Genomic DNA, 23739 nt, shown 5'->3' with positions numbered 1-23739 from the left:
AGATTAGGGGTTAATAAGTGTAAGGCTAGGGGTGTTTAGACTCGGGGTACATGTTAGAGTGTTAGGTGCAGACGTAGGAAGTGTTTCCCCATAGGAAACAATGGGGCTGCGTTAGGAGCTGAACGCTGCTTTTTTGCAGGTGTTAGGTTTTTTTTAAGCTCAAACAGCCCCATTGTTTCCTATGGGGGAATCGTGCACGAGCACGTTTTTGAGGCCGGCCGCGTCCGTAAGCAACTCTGGTATCGAGAGTTGCATTTGCGGTAAAAATGCTCTACGCTCCTTTTTTGGAGCCTAACGCAGCATTTGTTTGAACTCTCAATACCAGAGTTAAATTTATGGTGCGGCCAGAAAAAAGCCCGCGGAGCGTTAGCAGCCCATTTACCGCCGAACTCCAAATCTAGGCCAGGGTGAGCCAATAACAAAAGTCATATATTTACAGCCGCCAATCAGCAGCTAGCTCCCAGTAGTGCATTGCTGTTCCTGAACCTAACATGGTGTCTTTTCAGCAAACGATACCAAGAGAACAAATCAAATTATATAGTAAAAGTAAATTGGATAGTTGTTTAACAATGCAGGCTCTATCTAAATCATGAAAGTTTAATTTTCAAGGCATTTTAAAGGAAACATAAAAGCAAACTCACTTGTTAAAATAATCTTTATACATAAAACGAATGACGATTGCAAAAGACGCAATAAATATGTAATTTTCTTTCATATAGGTGATAAGAATCTACATTCCATTACTCCTGGGAATTACCCACACCTCAGAGCTCTATATAAACCCTCCCACCTCTATAGTAATCAGTCTTGTCTTTGCCTCCACTGAAGTTAGGTAAAGAATGAAGAGATTTTTATTTTATTTTAGGTTTTCCTGGTTAGAACCATTGAGTACTGATCTTGTCATGAGAGACATATTTGGGGTATTAGGCATTAAGTTTATCTTTATCCTTTTTATTTAAAAGGAAAAAGATATTATTTTCTGACATTTACTACAGAAAACTTCCTTTGTAATTATTGGGTTTTTACTGTACGACATGCTTAAAACCTTCTACTGATAACATTCTCAGTACTAGGTTAAATGCTTTTAAGGTAAGTTTATGTTTTGGGGGCAACTGTATCTCATGACCAGCTTTATTAGTTCTAGTTTTTTGTGCTGTGTTTTTGAGGTCTGGTGTACGTGTTTGCATGCATGCGTGTTCGAGAAATTTTGGCACCTTTTTTTGCTTATTTAGATTATCTGGTTGCTGGGGTCGCTGCTTTTAGTAGTAGTAGTTGGGCTGCTTGGTGGTTGGTGTGCGTTCCCCTCTCCTCTTAGCTCTGTATTTACCATGTGTAATGCTTTTCATCAAACATGTATGCATAGTGACCAACCTATTGCATCTTTGGCTTCTAAAGGGATTCTGTCTTATTATGTCTGTTCTTTACAGGAACAACTAGACACCCCTCCTTATTTGACATCAAGTCTGCAATCACAGATCTGTTGGCTGCCCCCCTCGCCAAAAGTTCAGTGTCTGATTTACCTTTTATTAATGCTGGTATTTCTGAATCTCCGTTATGTTGGAGGGGGGGAAGTGTTATCTGATAATCAGGGAGTTTGTCAGACTGTGTATACTGTTTCATCTCCCTGTGTTTTAAGGCCGAGTTATCCACTCTTTGTTTAAAGGTGAATTGCTTGCTTTGGAGGTTTCAAATGATATTCCTCTGGGGAGACTTCTACTGGTCAGCTAGATACATATTTTTAACTATCGGGATGATTTTTTTCCTGTTCCTATGGCTGTCTTTTTAAAATGTAGCCCTAGGTTTGCCTTAAGCCTTTTAGTATGAGCATTTGGAGAATGTTCCTAATGTGGATAAGGCTATTTCTGCCTTAGCTAACAAAACAAAAAACTACTCTTCCTATGTAAAAAAAATAATATAAATATATATATATATATATATAAATATATTATATATACTGTATATATATATATATATATATATATATATATATATATATATATATATATATATATATATATATATATATATATTTAAAGGCACATTAGATAGGAAGTTTGTTTCCTCTTTTAAGAAAATCTTATCTCCCTTCTGGTTATATTTGCTTTTAATATTGCTTATGTATCACCTCTCTAAATCTATATGGTTAGAGAATCTCTCTGTTCAGGTTCTGGTTAAGTCTGATAAGTCTGATAAGTATTCATAAAGCTTTTAGAGACACTTTAATGTGCTAATGCTATTCTTAATATTATTAGAATTAGCGCTTAGAATTTGTGTCTTTTAGTTGTCAGACGTGCTTTATGGCTTACGTCTTGGTAGCAGCTTTTAAGAATAAAATACTTTCTATTCCTTTTCACGGTAATAGAGTTTCTCTTGTAAGGTGTATCCAGTCCACGGATCATCCATTACTTGTGGGATATTCTCCTTCCCAACAGGAAGCTGCAAGAGGATCACCCACAGCAGAGTTGTCTATATAGCTCCTCCCCTAACTGCCAACCCCCAGTCATTCTCTTGCAGCTCTCGACAAGGGAAGTAGCTAGAGAGATGTGGTGACTAAGTGTAGTTTATCTTCAATCAAAAGTTTGTTATTTTAAATGGTACCGGAGTTGTACTGTTTTTACCTCAGGCAGAAATTAGAAGTGTTTTGCCTGAGGTTTTTGATGATCTTAGCAGGTTGTAACTAAGATCCACTGTTGTTCTCACACATAACTGAAGAGTATGGGAAAACTTCAGATGGGAGAACGGCCTGCAGAATCAACTGCCTTGAGGTATGTTCAGTATAAATTTTTCTAGAGAGATAATAAGAAGTCTAGAAAATGCTGACAGTGCCTGATATATTTGAGGTAAGCCTGATTGCAGTGATTTAATAACGACTGGCATCATGCTTGCAGTAAAGGGTAATTTTCATGTTAATTGCTCTTATGACTTAGTATGTTAAACGTTTACATGAGTTATAAGGAACGTTTTTTACTAAGGGTGATAAATCTTGCTTTGGGGCCTAGTTTTTCCACATGGCTGTTATTTGACTCCTAGTAGTTTTTTAGGCCCTCTGACTTTCAGTGCATGGTGGGAGGGGCCTATTTTCGCGCTCTAATTGCGCAGTACTTTTACACTCTGAGACATCCAGCTTCCCTGAAGGAGTCCCCTGACATATTGGACCTCTGTAAAGGGTTTTTGTGCCTACAAAAGTCGTTTTATGGGAAGGTAGGAGCCACAGTAGAGCTGTGGCAGTTTGCCTGTTACTGTTATAACGTTTTTTACCGTTTTTTTGCTTAGTTTTTGAGCCTGAGGGGTTAATCATCCATTTGCAAGTGGGTGCAATGCTATTTTAGTCTAGTACATACACTGTTAAAATTTCATAGAGTTAACTGCTTTTTTCACTGTTTTGCAGTTTTTGTGTTTGTTTTTTTCCCTTAAAGGCACAGTACCGTTTTTTATATTCTGCTTTTTCACATTAATTAAAGTGTTTTCAAAGCTTGCTGGTCTCATTACTAGTCTGTTAAACATGTCTAACATAGAGGAAACTCCTTGTTCATTATGTTTAGAAGCCATTGTCGAACCCCCTCTTAGAATGTGTACCAAATGCACTGATCTTACTATAAGTTATAAAGATCATATTCTGGCTTTAAAAGATTTATCACCAGAGGAAACTGACAAATGGGAAGTTATGCCGACTAACTCTCCCCACGTGTCAGAACCTATAACTCCCGCTCAAGGGACGCCCGCTCAAGAGGCGCCAAGTACATCTAGCGCGCCCATAGCGTTTACCTTACAAGACATGGCGGCAGTTATAGATCATACCCTTACAGCGGTATTGTCCAAACTACCAGGTTTACAAGGAAAGCGAGACAGCTCTGGGGCTAGGAGAAATACAGAGCACTCTGACGCTTTAGTAGCTATGTCTGATATCCCCTCACAATATGCAGAAGCTGAGGAAGGAGAGCTTCTATATGTGGGTGATTTTTCTGACTCAGGGAAGATGCTTCAACCTGATTCTGATATGTCTACATTTAAATTTAAGCTTGAACACCTCCGCGTGTTGCTCAGGGAGGTTTTAGCTACTCTGGATGACTGTGACACCATTATAGTCCCAGAGAAATTGTGTAGATTGGATAAATACTATGCAGTGCCTATTTACACTGATGTTTTTCCAATACCTAAGAGGTTTTCAGAAATTATTACTAAGGAATGGGATAGACCAGGTGTACGTTCTCTCCCCCTCCTGTTTTTAAGAAGATGTTTCCCATAGATGCCGCTACACGGGACTTATGGCAAACGGTCCCTAAGGTGGAGGGAGCAGTCTCTACCCTAGCTAAGCGTACAACTATCCCCGTCGAGGACAGTTGTGCTTTCCTAGAAAATAAAAAGTTAGAGGGTTACCTTAAGAAAATGTTTATTCAACAGGGTTTTATTCTCCAGCCTCTTGCATGCATTGCCCCTGTCACTGCTGCTGCGGCCTTCTGGTTTGAGTCTCTGGAAGAGGCTCTACAGGTAGAAACCCCATTGGATTATATACTTGACAAGCTTAAAGCTCTTAAGCTAGCCAATTCATTTGTTTGACGCCGTTGTTCATTTAACCAAACTAACGGCTAAGAACTCAGGTTTTGCTATTCAAGCGCGTAGGGCGTTATGGCTTAAATCCTGGTCAGCTGATGTTACTTCAAAGTCTAAGCTTCTCAACATTCCCTTCAAGGGGCAGACCCTATTCGGGCCTGGACTGAAGGAGATCATTTCTGATATTACTGGAGGAAAAGGTCATGTTCTTCCTCAGGATAGGTCCAACAAATTAAGGACCAAACAGACAAATTTTTGGGCCTTTCGAAACTTCAAGACTGGCGCAGCATTAACTTCCTCTAATACAAAACAAGAGGATTTTGCCCAGTCCAAGCCGGTCTGGAGACCTAACCAGGCTTGGAACAAAGGAAAGCAGGCCAAGAAGCCGGCTGCTGCCTCTAAGACAGCATGAAAGATCAGCCTCCGACCCGGTAACGGATCTAGTAGGGGGCAGACTTTCTCTCTTCGCCCAGGCTTGGTCAAGAGATGTCCAGGATACCTGGGCGTTGGAAATTGTGTCCCAGGGATATCTTCTGGACTTCAAAGCTTCTTCCCCAAAAGGAAGATTTCACCTCTCACAATTATCTGCAAACCAGATAAAGAGAGAGGCATTCTTACATTGTGTTCAAGGCCTCCTAGTTATGGAAGTGATCCACCCAGTTCCAAAGAGAAATAAATTTATCAGGTAAGCATAAATTTTGTTTTCTCTTGTAAGGTGTATCCAGTCCACGGCCCGCCCTGTCATTTTAAGGCAGGTGTTTTTTATTTTTAAATTACAGTCACCACTTCACCCTATAGTTTCTCCTTTCTCTTGCTTGTCTTCGGTCGAATGACTGTGGGTTGGCAGTTAGGGGAGGAGCTATATAGACAGCTCTGCTGTGGGTGATCCTCTTGCAGCTTCCTGTTGGGAAGGAGAATATCCCACAAGTAATGGATGATCCGTGGACTGGATACACCACAAGAGAAATAAATGTATCAGGTAAGCATAAATTTTGTTTTTTTAAGTCTGAACTGGACAATATCATTTTAGCAGTTACTGGTGGCAAGTAAGTTTTTCCACAAGATCAGAAGTTTTAAATTTTAAATTTCAGGTCAACTTAGTTCCTTTCATCAGAACAAGGAGCAAAAAAATCAGCTGCTTCTTTTCCAAATCAAGACAGCTCAGGAGGTCTGGTGCCATTTGGCACAAGTCCTTGCAGTCCAAAAATTCCACCCCTACTTCTTAGTCAGCATGAAGGTGCGGCCCCCAGTCCAGTATCTCTGGTAAAGGGCAGGTTAATGCATTTTCAGGATACTTGGTTTAGCTCAGTTCTAGATCCTAGGATTCTGAAAATTGTCTCTGTAGGGTATCTAATAGGCTTTAATTCAAAGCTTCACAGAGACAGATTTTTTTTCTTTCAAGGGTGCCAGGGAAGATGGTGAAAGCTCAGGCATTTCTTCAATGTGTTTCACATATAGAATTAATAGGGGTTATAGTCCCAGTTCCCAGGGTTTTTCTCAGATCTCTTCATATATCCCATGAAAGAGGGCCACCAGGAGGAGGCAAAGACACCCCAGCCAAAGTCTTAAATACCTCCCCCACTTCCCTCATCCCCCAGTCATTCTTTGCCAGGAGGTTGACAGAGAAGTGTCGGAAGATTTAAGATAGTCTCTCATGGAGGGTAGTACTCTTCGAAATGGGACTGGAGTTTAAAGTAGTCCTGTCAGGGAGAGTCTTTCTGGGAACCATCCCGACTCATGTAAACAGCTCCTTAGTAATCAGCGTTGACGAGTTTCACTGCCTGCTTTCTTCACTCAAGTCCATGTCAGAAGCAAGGCTACTATCTGTCACACTTGAAGGGCCGTGTTCCTGTTCCACGGCGTAGATTCCGGTAAGATGGTTTCATTTGTCCAACATTGGTGTGTCCGGTCCACGGCGTCATCCATAACTTGTGGGAATATTCTCTTCCCCAACAGGAAATGGCAAAGAGCACAGCAAAAGCTGTCCATATAGTCCCTCCTAGGCTCTGCCCACTCCAGTCATTCTCTTTGCCGTTGCACAGGCAACATCTCCACGGAGATGGTGAAGAGTATGTGGTGTTTAGTTGTAGTTTTTTATTCTACTATCAAGAGTTTGTTATTTTAAAATAGTGCTGGTATGTACTATTTACTCTGAAACAGAAAAGGATGAAGAGTTCTGTTTGTGAGAGGAATATGATTTTAGCAGCAGTAACTAAAATCGTTTGCTGTTTCCACATAGGACTGTTGAGATGAGATAACTTCAGTTGGGGGAAACAGTTAGCAGACTTCTCTGCTTAAGGTATGACTAGCCATATTTCTAACAAGACTCATGGGGACCGGTAAGCCATTTTCTTAGTCTCAAACAGAATAAAGGGCTTTATATGGGCTATAAAACTGGTAGACACTTTTATGGGCTAGATTGATTGCTTTATTTGGGCATTTTATACAGCTTGAGGTTAAAATTCACACTTTATAACTTTGGGGAACGTTATTTTCACGGCAGGCACTGGCTTAGACACCTTCCCAGTCAGGAAGGGCCTTCTTTGTAGTAGGCAGAGCCTCATTTTCGCGCCATTACTGCACAGTTACTTTTGAGAGCAGGACATGCAGATGCTTGTGTATGGGTCTGGAAGTAGTTGAAAAGGTCCCTAGAAGGCTTCATTTGGTATCGTGTACCCCCCTGGGTTTGGTAAAGTCGCAGCAAAGGCTGTAGCTGGGACTGTAGAGGGGTTAAAACTATAAACGGCTCCGGTTTTGTCATTTTAAGGGTTAAAGGTCTGAAATTTGAGTGCTTTAAGACACTGTGGTGAAAATTTGGTTAAGATTGAACAATTCCTTCATAGTTTTTCACATATTCAGTAAAAAAGTGTGCCCTGTTTAAAATTTAAAGAGACAGTAACGGTTTTATTTTAAAACGGTTTTTGTACTTTATTGACAAGTTTAAGCCTGTTTAACATGTCTGTGCCTTCAGATAAACTATGTTCTGTATGTATGGAAGCCAATGTGTCTCCCCCTTCAAAATTGTGTGATAATTGTGCCATAACGTCCAAACAAAGTAAGGACAGTACTGCCACAGATAGTAATGTTGCCCAAGATGATTTATCAGATGAAGGGAGTAGACATAGTTCTACATCATCTCCTTCTGTGTCTATACCAGTTATGCCAGCGCAGGCGACCCCTAGTACTTCTAGCGTGCCAATGCTTGTTACTATGCAACAATTGACGGCAGTAATGGATAACTCCATAGCAAATATTTTATCCAAAATGCCTGCATTTCAGAGAAAGCGCGATTGCTCTGTTTTAAACACTGTAGAGCAGGAGGGCGCTGATGATAATTACTCTGTCATACCCTCACACCAATCTGAAGTGGCCATGAGGGAGGTTTTGTCTGATGGGGAAATTTCTGATTCAGGTAGAATTTCTCAACAGGCAGAACCTAATGTTGTGACATTTAAATTTAAATTAGAGCATCTCCGCGCACTGCTTAAGGAGGTGCTATCTACTCTGGATGATTGTGACAACCTGGTCATTCCAGAAAAATTGTGCAAGATGGACAAGTTCCTAGAGGTTACGGTGCACCCCGACGCTTTTCCTATACCCAAGCGGGTGGCGGACATAGTGAATAAGAAGTGGGAAAAGCCTGGTATACCCTTTGTCCCCCCTCCTATATTTAAGAAATTATTTCCTATGGTCGACCCCAGAAAGGACTTATGGCAGACAGTCCCTAAGGTCGAGGGGGCAGTTTCTACACTAGCCAAGCGCACTACTATTCCTATCGAGGATAATTGTGCTTTCAAAGATCCTATGGATAAAAAATTGGAGGGTTTGCTTAAAAAGATTTTTGTACAGCAAGGTTACCTCCTGCAACCTATTTCGTGCATTATTTCTGTCACTACAGCAGCGTGGTTCTGGTTCGAGGAACTAGAAAAGTCGCTCAGTAGAGAGACTCCGTATGAGGAGGTTATGGACAGAATTCACGCACTTAAGTTAGCTAATTCCTTTATTTTAGATGCCGCTTTGCAGTTAGCTAGATTAGCGGCAAAAAATTCAGGGTTTGCAATTGTGGCGCGCAGAGCGCTCTGGCTAAAGTCTTGGTCAGCGGATGTATCTTCCAAGACAGAATTGCTTAATATCCCTTTCAAGGGCAAAACCCTTTTTGGGCCAGAATTGAAAGAGATTATCTCAGACATCACTGGGGGTAAGGGCCATGCCCTCCCACAAGATAGGCCTTTCAAGGCCAAGAATAAGTCTAATTTTCGTTCCTTTCGCAATTTTAGGAACGGACCGGCCTCCAACTCTGCAGCCTCTAGACAAGAGGGTAATGCTTCACAAACCAAACCAGCTTGGAAACCGATGCAAGGCTGGAACAAGGGTAAGCAGGCCAAGAAGCCTGCTGCTGCTACCAAAACAGCATGAAGGAGTAACCCCCGATCCGGGACCGGATCTAGTAGGGGGCAGACTCTCTCTCTTCACTCAGGCTTGGGCAAGAGATGTTCAGGATCCCTGGGCACTAGAAATAGTTTCTCAGGGTTATCTTCTGGAATTCAAGGAACTACCCCCAAGGGGAAGGTTCCACATATCTCACTTATCTTCAAAACAAATAAAGAGACAGGCATTTTTCCATTGTGTAGAAGACCTGTTAAAAATGGGAGTGATACACCCAGTTCCAACTGTGGAACAAGGACTGGGGTTTTACTCAGATCTGTTTGTAGTTCCCAAAAAAAGAGAGAACCTTCAGACCAATTCTGGATTTAAAGATTCTAAACAAATTTCTCAGAGTGCCATCGTTCAAAATGGAAACTATTCGAACGATTTTACCTACAATCCAGGAGGGTCAATTTATGACTACCGTGGATCTAAAGGATGCGTATCTACATATTCCTATCCACACAGATCATCATCAGTTCCTAAGGTTCGCTTTTCTGAACAAACATTACCAGTTTGTGGCTCTCCCATTCGGGCTAGCCACTGCTCTCGGGTCCCTTCTAGCGGTTCTAAGACCAAGGGGCATTGCAGTGGCACCTTATTTGGACGACATTCTGATACAAGCGTCGTCTCTGTCAAAGGCAAAGGCTCACACAGACATTGTTCTGGCCTTTCTCAGATCTCACGGGTGGAAGGTGAACATAGAAAAAAGTTCCCTGTCTCCGTCGACAAGAGTTCCTCTCTTGGGGACAATAATAGATTCTTTAGAAATGAAGATTTTCCTGACAGATGTCAGAAAGTCAAAACTTCTAAACGCTTGTCAAGTTTCTTCACTCTGTTCCACGTCCTTCCATAACTCAGTGCATGGAAGTAGTAGGGTTGATGGTTGCAGCAATGGACATAGTTCCTTTTGCGCAAATTCATCTAAGACCATTACAACTGTGCATGCTGAAACAGTGGAATGGGGACTTTACAGACTTGTCTCCAGTGATTTAGAAAACCAGAGATTCACTCCGTTGGTGGCTAACCCAGGATCATCTGTTCCAGGGAATGAGCTTCCGCAGACCAGAGTGGGTCATTGTCACGACCGACGCCAGTCTAGTGGGCTGGGGCGCGGTCTGGGACTCTCTATGGTCTCGGGAAGAGTCTCCTCTCCCGATAAACATTCTGGAACTGAGAGCGATATTCAATACACTCAGGGCTTGGCCTCAACTAGCAAAGGCCAGATTCATAAGATTCCAATCAGACAACATGACAACTGTTGCTTACATCAGCCATCAGGGGGGAACAAGGAGTTCCCTGGCGATGAGCGAAGTGACCAAAATCATAAAATGGGCGGAGGATCACTCCTGCCACCTATCTGCGATCCACATCCCAGGAGTGGAAAACTGGGATGCGGATTATCTGAGTCGTCAGACATTCCATCAGGGGGAGTGGGAACTCCACCCGGAGATATTTGCCCAGTTGACCCAATTATGGGGCATTCCAGACATGGATTTAATGGCGTCTCGTCAGAACTTCAAGGTTCCTTGCTACGGGTCCAGATCCAGGGATCCCAAGGCGACTCTAGTGGATGCATTAGTAGCGCCTTGGACCTTCAACCTAGCTTATGTGTTTCCACCGTTTCCTCTCATTCCCAGGCTGGTAGCCAGGATCAACAGGAGAGGGCCTCAGTGATTTTGTTAGCTCCTGCGTGGCCACGCAGGACTTGGTATGCAGACCTGGTGAATATGTCATCGGCTACACCATGGAAGCTACCTTTGAGACAGGATCTTCTAGTACAGGGTCCATTCGAACTTCCAAACCTAGTTTCTCTCCAGCTGACGGCTTGGAAATTGAACGCTTGATTTTATCTAAGCGTGGGTTTTCGGATTCTGTGATAGATACTCTGGAACAAGCCAGAAAACCTGTAACTCCATAAAATATGGAAAAGATATATCTGTTGGTGTGAATCCAAGGGATTCTCATGGAGTAAGATTAAAATTCCTAGGATCCTTTCCTTTCTCCAAGAAGGTTTGGATAAGGGATTATCAGCGAGTTCTCTAATAGGACAGATTTCTGCTTTATCTGTCTTGTTACACAAACGACTGGCAGCTGTGCCAGATATTCAAGCTTTTGTTCAGGCTTTGGTCAGGATCAAGCCTGTTTACAGACCTTTGACTCCTCCCTGGAGTCTGAATTTAGTTTGTTCAGTTCTTCAAGGGGTTCCATTTGAACCCTTACATTCCATAGATATCAAGTTACTATCTTGGAAAGTTCTGTTTTTGGTTGCTATTTCTTCTGCTAGAAGAGTTTTCTGAGTTATCTGCTCTGCAGTGTAATCCGCCCTATCTGGTGTTCCATTCAGATAAGGTTGTTTTGCGTACTAAACCTGGTTTCCTTCCAAAGGTTGTTTCCAACAAAAATATTAACCAGGAAATAGTTGTGCCTTCTTTGTGTCCGAATCCAGTTTCAAAGAAGGAACGTTTGTTACATAAATTTAGATGTAGTACGTACTTTAAAGTTCTATTTAGAAGCAACAAAGGTTTTCAGACAAACGTCTTCTCTGTTTGTCGTTTATTCTGGCAAGAGGAGAGGGCAAAAAGCTACTGCTACCTCTCTTTCCTTTTGGCTGAAAAGCATCATCCGATTGGCTTACGAGACTGCCGGACGGCAGCCTCCCGAACGAATCACAGCTCACTCTACTAGGGCTGTGGCTTACACATGGGCCTTCAAGAACGAGGCTTCTGTTGATCAGATATGTAAGGCAGCGACTTGGTCTTCCCTGCACACTTTTGCCAACTTCTACAAATTTGATACTTTTGCTTCTTCGGAGGCTATTTTTGGGAGAAAGGTTTTGCAAGCCGTGGTGCCTTCCGTTTAGGTAACCTGATTGGCTCCCTCCCTTCATCCGTGTCCTAAAGCTTTGGTATTGGTTCCCACAAGTTATGGATGACGCCGTGGACCGGACACACCAATGTTGGAGAAAACAGAATTTATGCTTACCTGATAAATTACTTTCTCCAACGGTGTGTCCGGTCCACGGCCCGCCCTGGTTTTTTAATCAGGTTTGATGATTTTTTTTTTAACTACAGTCACCACGGCACCCTATAGTTTCTCCTGTCTTTTTCTCCTGTCCGTCGGTCGAATGACTGGGGTGGGCGGAGCCTAGGAGGGACTATATATACAGCTTTTGCTGTGCTCTTTGCCATTTCCTGTTGGGGAAGAGAATATTCCCACAAGTTATGGATGACGCCGTGGACCGGACACACCGTTGGAGAAAGTAATTTATCAGGTAAGCATAAATTCTGTTTTTAATTTGATGATGTGAACGAAGAAGTCAGGGTCTCAGTGGGACTCCTTTATCTTTATGGAATCATGGGTTAATATCTCCTGAGGGGGGTTATTGAACAGGGGGGGACTTTAATCATGTTTGTTATGTGATTCTGTCTGCTAATGTGTAGTGAAAATAGGGCTTGCAGCTATATCGGAACATAACAGCCTTTTTGTCATGCTGCGCGGTCCTGGTTGCCTTGGCGTGCATTTGTCTGGCCTGCACGGTGTACCTTGTGACTAGGCATGGTCACGTTCTGTTTTCCATTTCCGTATTCCTGACCGTGTGGCGACGGAGAGAATCTGTTCGCTAGTTGTCAAGTCACAGGAAGCGGTGAGCGCCCCAGCCATTGGGGATGTAAGGTGCTGTTTTTATTTTTCTATCCATAATTATCCATCACCAAGTTATGGAGGATTCTGATTTTTTGGAGACGGATGTCTCTGATTCAGATTCTACTTCTTGCGAAGAGTGCTCCCTTCTCCCGGTACAGGGAACTTAGAGTCCGCCAAGCCATCCGCCCCTGGGGATCCAATATCCTGTGAGGTGCGTCCTCTAGAACCTTCCTTGACTACACAAGCAGGTGTCCCTAATGCCGTTACCCCCTTCTCCAGAAGGCAGCTTGTTTCCTCCAGAGGTTACGGCACGGTTACGCATGGCCATATCTATGGTGTTGGCGCATTTACATCTTTTAGAAAGGGAGGTGTTGCTGAGATACTGTCCATGTTCTGCTAACCAGGTGGGATCGTTTGGGTCAGGTCAGCCATCTGGGGAAGCGGTTTCCTCTGAAGCTTCAGGGGTCGAACCCTCGGGGCTGGGGTCGTCTCCAATTTTTTTTTTTTTGGGGGTATCTTATTCCAGGTCTGAGCTTGAAGGAATGGGGTCTCTGATTGGCTGGTTCGTTTAGTGTAACCAATTCCTTTTGAGCGTTCACCTGCGGGTGCTGCCTTTTTTTTTCTTTAATCCTGTTAAGATGCATTTTATTTCTTTTTGAAGCTCATGTCTGTTATAATTTTTCCGTTGGGAAACATTTCTTCTCTAGAATTTGATATTGGCGATTTTGTGGTTGGTTTCAGTACATGATTATGTCCTTAGTTTTGTCAATCCTATGGGATCTTGATTTTTCTGTGGCCTAGGTCAGTTTTGAATGCACTATGTAGCAGGCTGGTCCTGGTTGGTGCTAATATCTGTTCCTTACGGCTTACATCATCCACGTGGTGCCGGTATAACTGGTTGCCTGGTTGGATGGTGAGTTTCTCACTCGAATGAGGAGTTAGTTTGTCTTTGGGTTCTCTTCAGATCGAATTATGCTTTTGCTTTTGCTAGAAGTGTTTGTGAAGTGGAACTTCCATGGGCTTCAATAAATATTTGAGGCTCTGCCCATGCAGGGCTACATATGGAGGCGAGACCTTCCATTCCCAGCCGACAGGCTGGTTCTCGTCTCGTCTTTTAAGAAGGAGCATCGGACTAGGTGTTCCTTACAGCGAGTACCCTTCACTGATGGTTTACAAATAGCCTTGTTTAAATCGTGATTTGCATGCGACCGAAAGATTGCACTCAGTCCTTGCTGTCCTGTTCTTATTTGTTGGTGAGGGGCCAGAGCAGATCCTGCTAAGGATTGCTCAGGGTAATGTTCCTCGTCTTCTCCTTAAGGTCTTCTTTGGAATTGTCTTTTTGGATCTGTTTTCCTTGATGACAGTATCTCTTCCTTCGGGTTGAGGCTGATTTTGCCCCTTTTTTGTCTCCTTCCATTGGAGGTGGCCTTTGGTCATCTGTTTCAGGAAGTAGGACCGTTGTTTTTTTTCTACTTCCGGAATCCATCTGCTCCCATATTTTGGAGTTTGCAGATTAGTGTGTTCCCTTTTTACTGTTTTGCCCCTGCTTAGACGTTTTTGTGTTTTTACCCATCTGGGGTTAGAATGTTAGTCATTTGTTATTCCTCGAACTGTAGGGGCTTCCTTCCAGGTGAAGGATCCTGAAAGGATCTTTGAAACTATGGTCCTATTTTCTCCAAAATATCTGGGGTTGAACTCTGTTCTCTTGACGTTCCCTTAGTCTTTGTGCCTTAGGGTCAACCAGAGTGGCTGTGTGGCTCTCATCTTGCCTAGCACCTTTTTTAATTTGGGAGTAGTTTCCCGTTGTGGGTGTCTTAAGCACTCTGTGTCTGGGACTCTTACGTGAGAGTTCAGTGTCCAAGGTGCCTTGGATATAACCGTGATGCATCGCCTGGGGTGCGAAGTCTGCTCCGGAAGGGTAACTTGGTGGTTCCTCTGGGGCTAGTACGTTTTAAGCCGGCTCCGAGTTCTTGGTGTCTGGGTTTATTTGACCTTGTCTTTAACTGGACTTTTTGGAGTTCTGTTCCAGATCCCTTAGAGTGGTTTGGGATGGTCTGTTCCCGGTTCCGGAACATCTTCGGTTCCTACCGGCGCATATTTTTCTCTTCTTAGAGAATTAGTCTTCTACTGGACCGGCTGTAGTGGCCGGATGTTTCTGTCATTCGGTACTTGACCTGTTGAGTCTGCCTACAGCTTTACGCTCTGTCATGTTCCGGTGTATATGCTCTCAGGACACAGACCCTTTGGGGCAGTAGTAGGGAATTGGAGACACCGACCCCTGACCCACGGAAGAGTATCCTGGTCATGGATATATGATATTCTGTGATTCATAGTTGCAAGAAGTTATTGTAGATTTCATAGAGAGTGAAACATATGTATACAATATATTCTGGCTTCAATGGAAACATAAATTGATAGTTAATAGGAGTAGCTACAGGATTCATGAGTGAAAAATATAGCAATGTAAGGTGTTCATGCTTCAGAGTAAACTGGTAGAAGATTGACTCATACATCATATTATATAGAGCTGTATGTCAGTAATAAGCAGAGCAGCACAGGTGATAGACAAGTTGCAAGTTTAAGGTATTAAATACTGTTTGTGCATATATTGGAGAATCACAGGAAAACTGTTTAACTGAACACATAGATGCAGAGTTCTGAATATATTAACATAATTGGAGGAGGATATTTAAGCTATGACAACTTGTGGCAGAGAATATAACCAAATGCATACTTGTAATTTAGAATAAGTTCAGAGTTTGTTAAAGGGACACTGTACCCAAAATTTTTCTTTCGTGATTCAGATTGAGCATGAAATTTTAAGCAACTTTCTAATTTACTACTATTATCAAACTTTCTTCATTCTCTTGGTATCTTTATTTGAAATGCAAGAATGTAAGTTTAGATGCCGTCCCATTTTTGGTGAACAACCTGGGTTGTCCTTGCTGAATGGTGGATAAATTCATCCACCAATAAAAAAGTGCTGTCCAGAGTACTGAAACCAAAAAAAAGCTTAGATGCCTTCTTTTTCAAATAATGATAGCAAGAGAACGAAGAAAAATTGATAATAGGAGTAAATTAGAAAGTTGCTTAAAATTGCATGCTCTTTCTGAATTACAAAAGAAAAAACTTTGGGTTCAGTGTCCCTTTAAGTAGCAGTGTCCAGGAAACAAAATGGATTTATATGGATACTTGCAATTAGATGATTTTAAGCATAGCTAAAAGGAAAGGCTGTAGTTTGAATATGCTGGTAAAATCCATGCTGAAACAGTCACAGACCTTTGTTCTGGAACAAAACTTTAAAGCTAATGCAATGCACATTAGGCCTGAGATGATTTAAAAAGAGGCCGAGGGAATCAGGTGCATGAATGATTAATTATTTGGCAGGTAAGTTGAATGCAGATTCTCCCCAAACAGTATGATTGTCAGTAGCAGGAAAGGCAGTCTTAAAGGGACAGTGATATCAGGCAGGCATATGTTACACGCTCCATGCCTTGTGCGGGTAAGCTGTGCAGGTGCGCGGAGACGCTGTGCTGGTTTCGTTCTCCCTTGGGGTGGATGGATGGTGTCCCACCATGGCTTAGTGGCGGTCTATGCTCCCTTGAAACCTGAAGGTCAAGAGTTTAGATACAGCTGTGGCTGTAATTTCATTCTGCTGGTCTTGTACATACCCTTGCCTAAGGCATCTTTATCCATAGTATCCATCTAATGATGGGAGATATTTTCTTTCTCTGCTCAGTGGGGGTGTTCCCCTGCCTTGAGGCATGATGTCAGAGTGAAGGGATGAATTGCTGTGACAGGCCATCTCTGTATTTTCAGTGGAGGGTCTCTCTTTGGGAGTACCCTTAGTTTTCGGGAAGGGGGCTGCGTCTGAGTCCTAGACCTGAGAACTTTTGGGGGCCGGTTCCCTCCTTTTTCCTTCCTGGAAGTCTTGATGATTGGGGAAATTTATTTACTTTGTCCTTTTGGGCATTATCAGTCACTTTGGTGCTGGGTCCGTTGCCCGGAGCAAGGGTCAGGGATCTGTCGGATCTATTGATTCTTGTCCGCGCATCATAGTTTGAAATTGTGAGCCTTCCTTAAGAGGAAGTTTTGCGGTAGATCCTTCTCAACAGGTAATTTTTCTACTATTTTTCCGGTCCATTTTGGGAAGGAGTTGTTCTGCACTGTTGGAGTCCTTCTTCCTGAGGATGGTCCTGTGCAGTCAAATGCCTAGGGTTGGCGACTTGGGCCGCTAAGTTCTCCGCTGCTGCTGGACGCCTGTGGCTTTAGAGGAGGATATTCAGATATTTTAATACTGTTTCAGCGGCTTTGATGGACAGTTTTGTCTTTGGTTGTTCTTTCTGGGTGCGAGTTGGCACTCTGCGTAGGGGAGAGGTTTTCCTTATCCCTTTCAGTCTCAGGGTGTTAATTAATCCTTGGTTTCTATGCAGATAGGGATTTCTTCCTTTGCCCTGTTGGGCGGTAGGGTTTTTTTCAATGGTTTTGCCTTGTTTCATTCTAGTTTACTGTTTTTGAGTTACTTTTGTGTTTATTTCGCCCTAGTCTCTTATCGGAGTCCTTTTTCTTAACTTCTGGGGGAATGTGGATGTTCCCCTTACTTTTAGTACTGGGTGTGTTCGGTTTGCAGGCTGAGTACCTGCGGGACTTTGTTTCATCAGGGGCTTTTAGGTCCGGTCGAGTCTAATAACCTGAGCGCTCTCTAGCAAAGGCCTTGCTGGTTCTAACTGTTGGGCAGTTACTTGGGCTGTTTCTTTTTGTCCTTTGGCATCTAGTGAAGCAGTTTTCTTGTCGGGAGTTTGGGTGTTTCAGGTTGTGGTGCCCTCAGAATGGGCCGCCTTTTGTACCCGTCCGTTTTGCATTCGGTGTCCTCTATAGCTTGGGTATGGTTTTCCCAAAATTAATTAATGCAGCTGTGGACTCTCCCCGTTTATGAAGAAAAAATTAAATTATGCTTACCTGATAATTTTCTTTTCTTCAGACAGGGAGAGTCCTTCACTCCGCGCCCGTGTTTTTGTATAGGGCGGCTGTAATTTTTGTGTTTGTTCTTCTGGCACCTTTTTCACCCTGATATTTCTCCTACTGTTCCTTGTTCCCTTGGCAGAATGACTGGGGGATGAGGGAAGTGGGGGAGGTATTTAAAGGAGCAGTAAACCTAAAAAATAATGTAATATAATTCTGCACATAGTGCAGAATTATATTACATTATCTTAGCGCTAACTATATACTTTAAAGTATTGCATGCATCAAAATTAATATCTGTCTGTCTAAATCTTCAGGCTTAGCCTTTTTCCCTCAGTAGCTTCCTTTATGGAAGTAATATTCTTAATGGTGGCAGCATTAGATGCCGTGCCTTATGCCCAGCTTCATATGAGGTCTCTTCAGCTTTGCATACTGAATAAGAAAATAGGGATTTATCCCATTTTTCTTAAATATTTTTTCTGAGTTCTCTAGCAATGCAGTCTCTCTCATGGTGGTTAGTTCCCCAGCGCATTTCTCAGGGAGCAAGCTTTGCTTGTCCTCTGTGGACTGTTATTTCGGCCGAGGTGCTGTTTGGGATTTTTGCTTTGCTCAGGGAGTTTGGGCATCTTTGGAGGCTAAGTTGCCCATAAATATTTTAGAGCTCCAATCAGTTCATAAGTCTCTTCTCTTTTATAGATAGAATCTTTCCTTCAATTTCAGTCAGACAATGTCTCAGCTGTGGCACATATCATTCACCAAGGGGGCACCAAAAGTTCCCTGGCAATGAAGGAAGTTCAGAAAATTCTGGATTGGGCAGATATCCATCATTATCATATATCTGCAGTTCATGTTCCAGAGGTTGGCAATTAGGAAGCAGATTTTCTCAATCATCAAACTTTTCATCCAGGGGAATGGTTTCTTCTTCCAGAAGTGTTTAGTCAAATTGTGGGGAAAGCAGAGATAGCTCTCATGGCTTCCAGGCTCGACAATCAGTTTAAGTTTTTCTCTAGGTTCAGATATCCAAGGGCTCTAGAGACAGATGTTCTGAGGATGCCTTGGTCATTTCAGTTGACTTATTTGTTTCTTCATCCGGTATTGTTACCCTGTTTAATAATTAAGATCAGGCTATTGAATGCATCTTTTTTCTCATAGATTCTAAATGAAGAATTTGGTTTGCAGATTTGGTTCAGATGTCCAGTTGCCAACCTTGGCCTCTTCCTCTAGTAAGAGATCTTCATTTCTAGACCACATTTTCTATCCAGATTTAAAATATCTAAGCTTACTTGCTTCCATACGGATTTATTACAAAGCTTGTGAAACTTTTAATTTTATTGTTCTAATCATATTTATTCTGGGCATTCTTTTAAGATTTCTAGAATTATTGAGTTTCTTCAGGAAGGTCTTTCTGCCAGTTCCTTGAAAGGGCCGATTTTGACCGTTTCTGTTCTTTTCCATAGGAAAACTGTTTATCTTCCAGATGTGTATAGTTTTGTTCAGGCATTATTTAAAATAAAGTCTGTGATGTAACCTTTTTCTCTTCTATTGAATCTGATCTTGGTTCTAGAGGTTTTTACAATCACCTCCTTTTGAACCTATTGTCATGATCCGGTGTACATGCGCTCAGGACACAGACCCTCGGGGCAGTGGTAGGGATTTGGAGACACCGACCCCTGACCCGGGGAAGAGTATCCTGGACGTGGATAGATGATATTCTGTGATTCATAGTTGCTAGAAGTTATTGTAGAATAAATGGAGAGTGCAACATTTGTATACAATATATTCTGACTTCACTGTGACTTATAGTTAGTTAATAGGAGTAGCTGCAGGATTCAATGAGAGAAAAATATAGCAATGTGGAATGTTCAGGCTTCAGAGTAAACTGGTAAAAGATTGACACTTAGATGCAAACTAAGGTTTGTTGCAGGTTTACAGTACATAATATTATATAGAGCTGTATGTCAGAATTAAACAGAGCAACACAGGTGATAAGTTGCAAGTTTAAAGGCATCAATTACTGTTTGTGCATATATTTTAGAATAACATGAAAGCTTTTAACTGAACACATAGATGCAGAGTTCTGAATATGTTAACATATTTGTAGAAGGATATTTCAGCTATGACAACTTGTTGCAGAGAATAGTTATAAAGTTCTGAGTAAGATGCTGTTATAATTAGAGAGTGATGATAACCAAAAGTATGCTTGATTTATAATAAAGTTCAGAGTTTGTTAAGTAGCACTGTCCAGGAAACAGAAATGGAATTATTTGGATACTTGCGATTTGATGATTTTAGGCATAGGTAATAGAAAAGGCTGTAGCTTCAATAAGTTGGTAAATTCATGCAGGAAAACAGTCACTGACCTCTGTTGTTCAGGATCACAACTTCAAAGTTAATGCAAAGCACATTAGACCTGAGAAGGCTTAAAAAGAGGCTGAGGGAATCAGGTGCATGAATGATTAATCAGGCAGGCAAGCTGAATGTAAATACTGCCTAAAACCAGTAGTCAGGGAAGGAAGTCTTAAAGGGATAGTGACATTAGGCTGAGATATGTTACACCTATGCATAAGGTGGGTGTTAAACTTTGTTCTTTTTGGCTATTTCATCTGCTCGAAGTGTCTGAATTGTCTGCCCTTTCTTGTGATCCTCCTTATCTTATTTTTCATAAGGATTAAGCTTTCTTGTGGATTTCTTTTTGCTTTTTTTTGTCTAAGGTTGTTTCTTCTGAGAACATTAGTAGGGACATTGTGTGTTCTCTCTTTCCTGATCCAAGAATTCTTCATAGAAACTTCATAAATCTTCATAATTAGGATGATGTCAGGGCTTTGAAATATTATTTTGAAATATTTTTCTGAGGTTTCTCAGTTTGTTTGTTAATTTTCAGGTAAGTGCAAGGGGCTCTATTTCATTCTCACCTCTGTCAGCTTGGCTATACGTCATTCTGATTACCATAGTGGTGGGAGGGTATATATAGCTCTGAGGGTTGGGAATCTTTGCCTCCTCCTAGTGGCAGGAAAGGTAATTCCCAGGAGCAATGGATCGTGGACTCTTATCACCATGAAAGAAAGGAATTTATCAGGTAAGATATATATATATTTTTTTATATTATCATTATTAATTACCTAAATATAAAATACAAAAATCATGCATTGGTTTTAAAATTGTATGTATAAAAAGATAGTATTTAAAGGGACAGTAAACCTAAAAAATAATGTTATAGAATTCTGCACATAGTGCAGAATTATATAACATTATTATAGTGCTATTTTTATAAAAGCTTTTTTCCCCTTTGAATTTTTTAAAAATATGCCGCTTTTACAGACCCGCTCTCTGCTCTCTGCTGAGCGGGTCTGTTTTTTTTACTCAGCGCATCGGGCCAGCTGTATGCTATGGCGCAGTCGGGCCAGGCTGTGACTATACAGCTGGCCCGATGCGCTGAGTAAAAAAAACAGACCTGCTCAGCAGAGAGCGGGTCAGTAAAAGCGGCATATTTTTAAAAAATTCAAAGGGGAAAAAAGCTTTTATAACAATAGCACTAAAATAATGTTATATAATTCTGCACTATGTGCAGAATTATATAACATTATTTTTTAGGTTTACTGACACTTTAAGTTTTTTTGGGGGTTGTGGGGTAAAAGTGAGGCATTCAAACAAAAATGTATGGTTGTACCATTCTAAAACCTGACTATCATATCTCTTATCACATTTTAGTTTTTGAGTCTTACTGAAGAAGATTTAAATAAATTTGAATCTCTCACCATGGGAGCAAAAAAGAAATTAAAGACACAACTTGAATTGGAGAAGTAAGTGTGATTTGTCACTGTCTTATAACATATTCATGATTTTTCTTCACAGTTCATAAATGCCATAATTCAAGGGTGTCACTATTTAGTCTTTGGTGGTGGATGAACAGGACAGGATTTTGTTATTTATGTACTTGGGTACAAATGATACATTTGAAGTACTGAACCTTGTAAATTTGAAACTATTAAAACAATCATATTCTGAAATTCTCGCTTTTATATGGATATCAGGAACCAGGATTGGGCATCTTTGCCTTATCAGTTACATACAGTTAAAGGGATATGACACCTAAGAATTTTCTTTTGCTATTTAGACAGAGCATACAATTTAAAAATATATAATTTAATTATCAAATTAGCTTTGTTCTCATAGTATTCTTTGTTGAAAATATACGTAGGTAGGTGTCTGGAGCACTACATGGCAGGAAATTGTGCTCCTGAGCCTTTTCCACCAAAAAATAGTAAAAAAAAAAAAAAGTAAGTTGTTTAAAATTGCACGCTCTGCTGAATCATGAAAGAAAAAAAAAACTAAATTTATTCTTACCTGATCAATTCCTTTCTTGGTAGTGAGAGTCTATAAGTCCTTACTCATGGGATTAAATTACCTGGCCACCAGGAGGAGGCAAACACACTCTACCAGAACTCTAAATATCCTTCCTACTTCCCCTTCCCTCCCAGTAGTACTTGTAGCCAAGGATAATAGGAAAGTAGGACAGTAGGGTAAAGAGGTGCAAACCAGGACTGCCAGCACCCAAAAGAAAATTGGGTGGGTTTGTGGACTCTCACTAACAAGAAAGAAAGGAATTTATCAGGTAATAATAAATTTAGTTTTCTAATGGTAGTGAGAGTCCACAAGTCCTTACTCTTGGAAACCAATACCCAAGCTGTGGAGTCCATGAAAAAAACTGGATGGGAAAAAAGGTAAGGCAGGCCCCTATTTGCTTGAGACGACAACCTTAAAGGGACATGAAACCCAAAAGTTATCTTTTATGATTTAGATAGAACATATCATTTTAATCAACTTTCCAGTTTACTTTTATTATCAAATTTGCTTCATTCTCTTGGTATGCTTTGTTGATGGAGCAGCAATACTACTGGTTACTGACTGAACACATGGGTGAGCCAATGACAATTGGTATATATAGGCAGCAACCAATCAGCAGCTAGAACCTAGGTTCTTTGCTGCTCCTGAGCTTACCTAGATAAACCTTTCAGCAAAGAGAAGGAAACAAATTAAATAATACAAGTGAATTGAAAAGTTGTTAAAATTGTATTCTCTATCTGAATCATGACATTTTTGGGTTTCATGTCCCTTTAAGGACCTTCCTCTCAAAAGCAGCCTCAGCATAAACATCAAAATGATAAAAATTTAGTAAAAGTATGCTTGTTCCACGGAGGCTTCATTCTTAAACGTCCAGGATGTAGACACCAAACGAGTTAAGTGAGCAGTAATTCTAGTAGGTGGTTTTTGACCAGCCACTAAGTAAGCTTCATGAATCAAACTCTGTAATCAAAGACACTGCCGTAGCCTTTTGAGCCCTACACTTACAAGAAAATAGCACAACATTTTTTAAAGACTGATAAAACTCTCTGAAGATAAAATTTTAATGCCCTTACGATATCTAAATTGTGTAGCAGTCTCTGCTTCGAAGAACCAGGGTTAGGACAGAAACGATTTATTTGTTGATTAATATTTTTTCCTCGACACCACCTTGGGGAAGAAACCCAACCTAGTCTTTAGAACAGCCTTATCTTGATAGAACACCAAAGGAGGATAGTCACAAGACAAAGCCGCCAATTTCAAAACTCGATGTCCAGAGAATGCATAGGTTCAAAAGGAGGATGATGTAATAGTCTAGGAACCAAATTAAGGAGGAGCAATAGGTTTGATGACAGGTCTAATTCTACTCAGAGCCTGTACAAAAGATTGAATATCAGGCAAACAAGCTAATTTCCTGTGTGAAAGAACCGACAAGGCGCATATTTGGCCCTTGATAGAGCTAGTCGATAGACCCTTGTCTATCCTCACTTGTAGAAATAAAAGAATCCTAGGAATTCACACAGAATGTCAAGAGTTCCCCCTGATCTGAACACCAAGATAAACCTTCCATACATGATGGTAACTTTTCTGGTGACCGGCTTACATGCTTGAATCAGAGTATCAATAACAGAGTAATAGAAACCCCTCTGCGAAAGAATCAACCATTCAATCTCCAAGCAGTTAAATTGAGAGACTGCAGATTTTGATAAAAGAATGGACCCTGAATTAGTAAATCTACCAGGTTCTCCAATGCCACGTTGGATTTATGAGAATTGCACGTTGGATTTATGAGAATTGCTGAAGCATTCACTTGTT

The 23739-nt window shown here is 41.3% G+C and overlaps 1 protein-coding gene across 1 annotated transcript in view; it reads left to right on the top strand.

Moving 5' to 3' along the window:
- ZCCHC14 (zinc finger CCHC-type containing 14) overlaps nt 1–23739 on the top strand; it is an 817209-nt gene that overhangs the window by 471735 nt on the left and 321735 nt on the right. Inside the window, exon 10 of the mRNA XM_053701177.1 lies at nt 21292–21383. Within this exon, the coding sequence (XP_053557152.1) occupies nt 21292–21383 (92 nt within the window). The remainder of the gene's footprint in view (nt 1–21291; nt 21384–23739) is intronic.

The sequence above is a fragment of the Bombina bombina genome, chromosome 1 (assembly GCF_027579735.1).
Source record: "Bombina bombina isolate aBomBom1 chromosome 1, aBomBom1.pri, whole genome shotgun sequence".
Lineage (NCBI taxonomy): Eukaryota > Metazoa > Chordata > Amphibia > Anura > Bombinatoridae > Bombina > Bombina bombina.
Note: the sequence above shows the minus strand (reverse complement) of the source record. Positions and strands in the feature narration are given on the sequence as shown.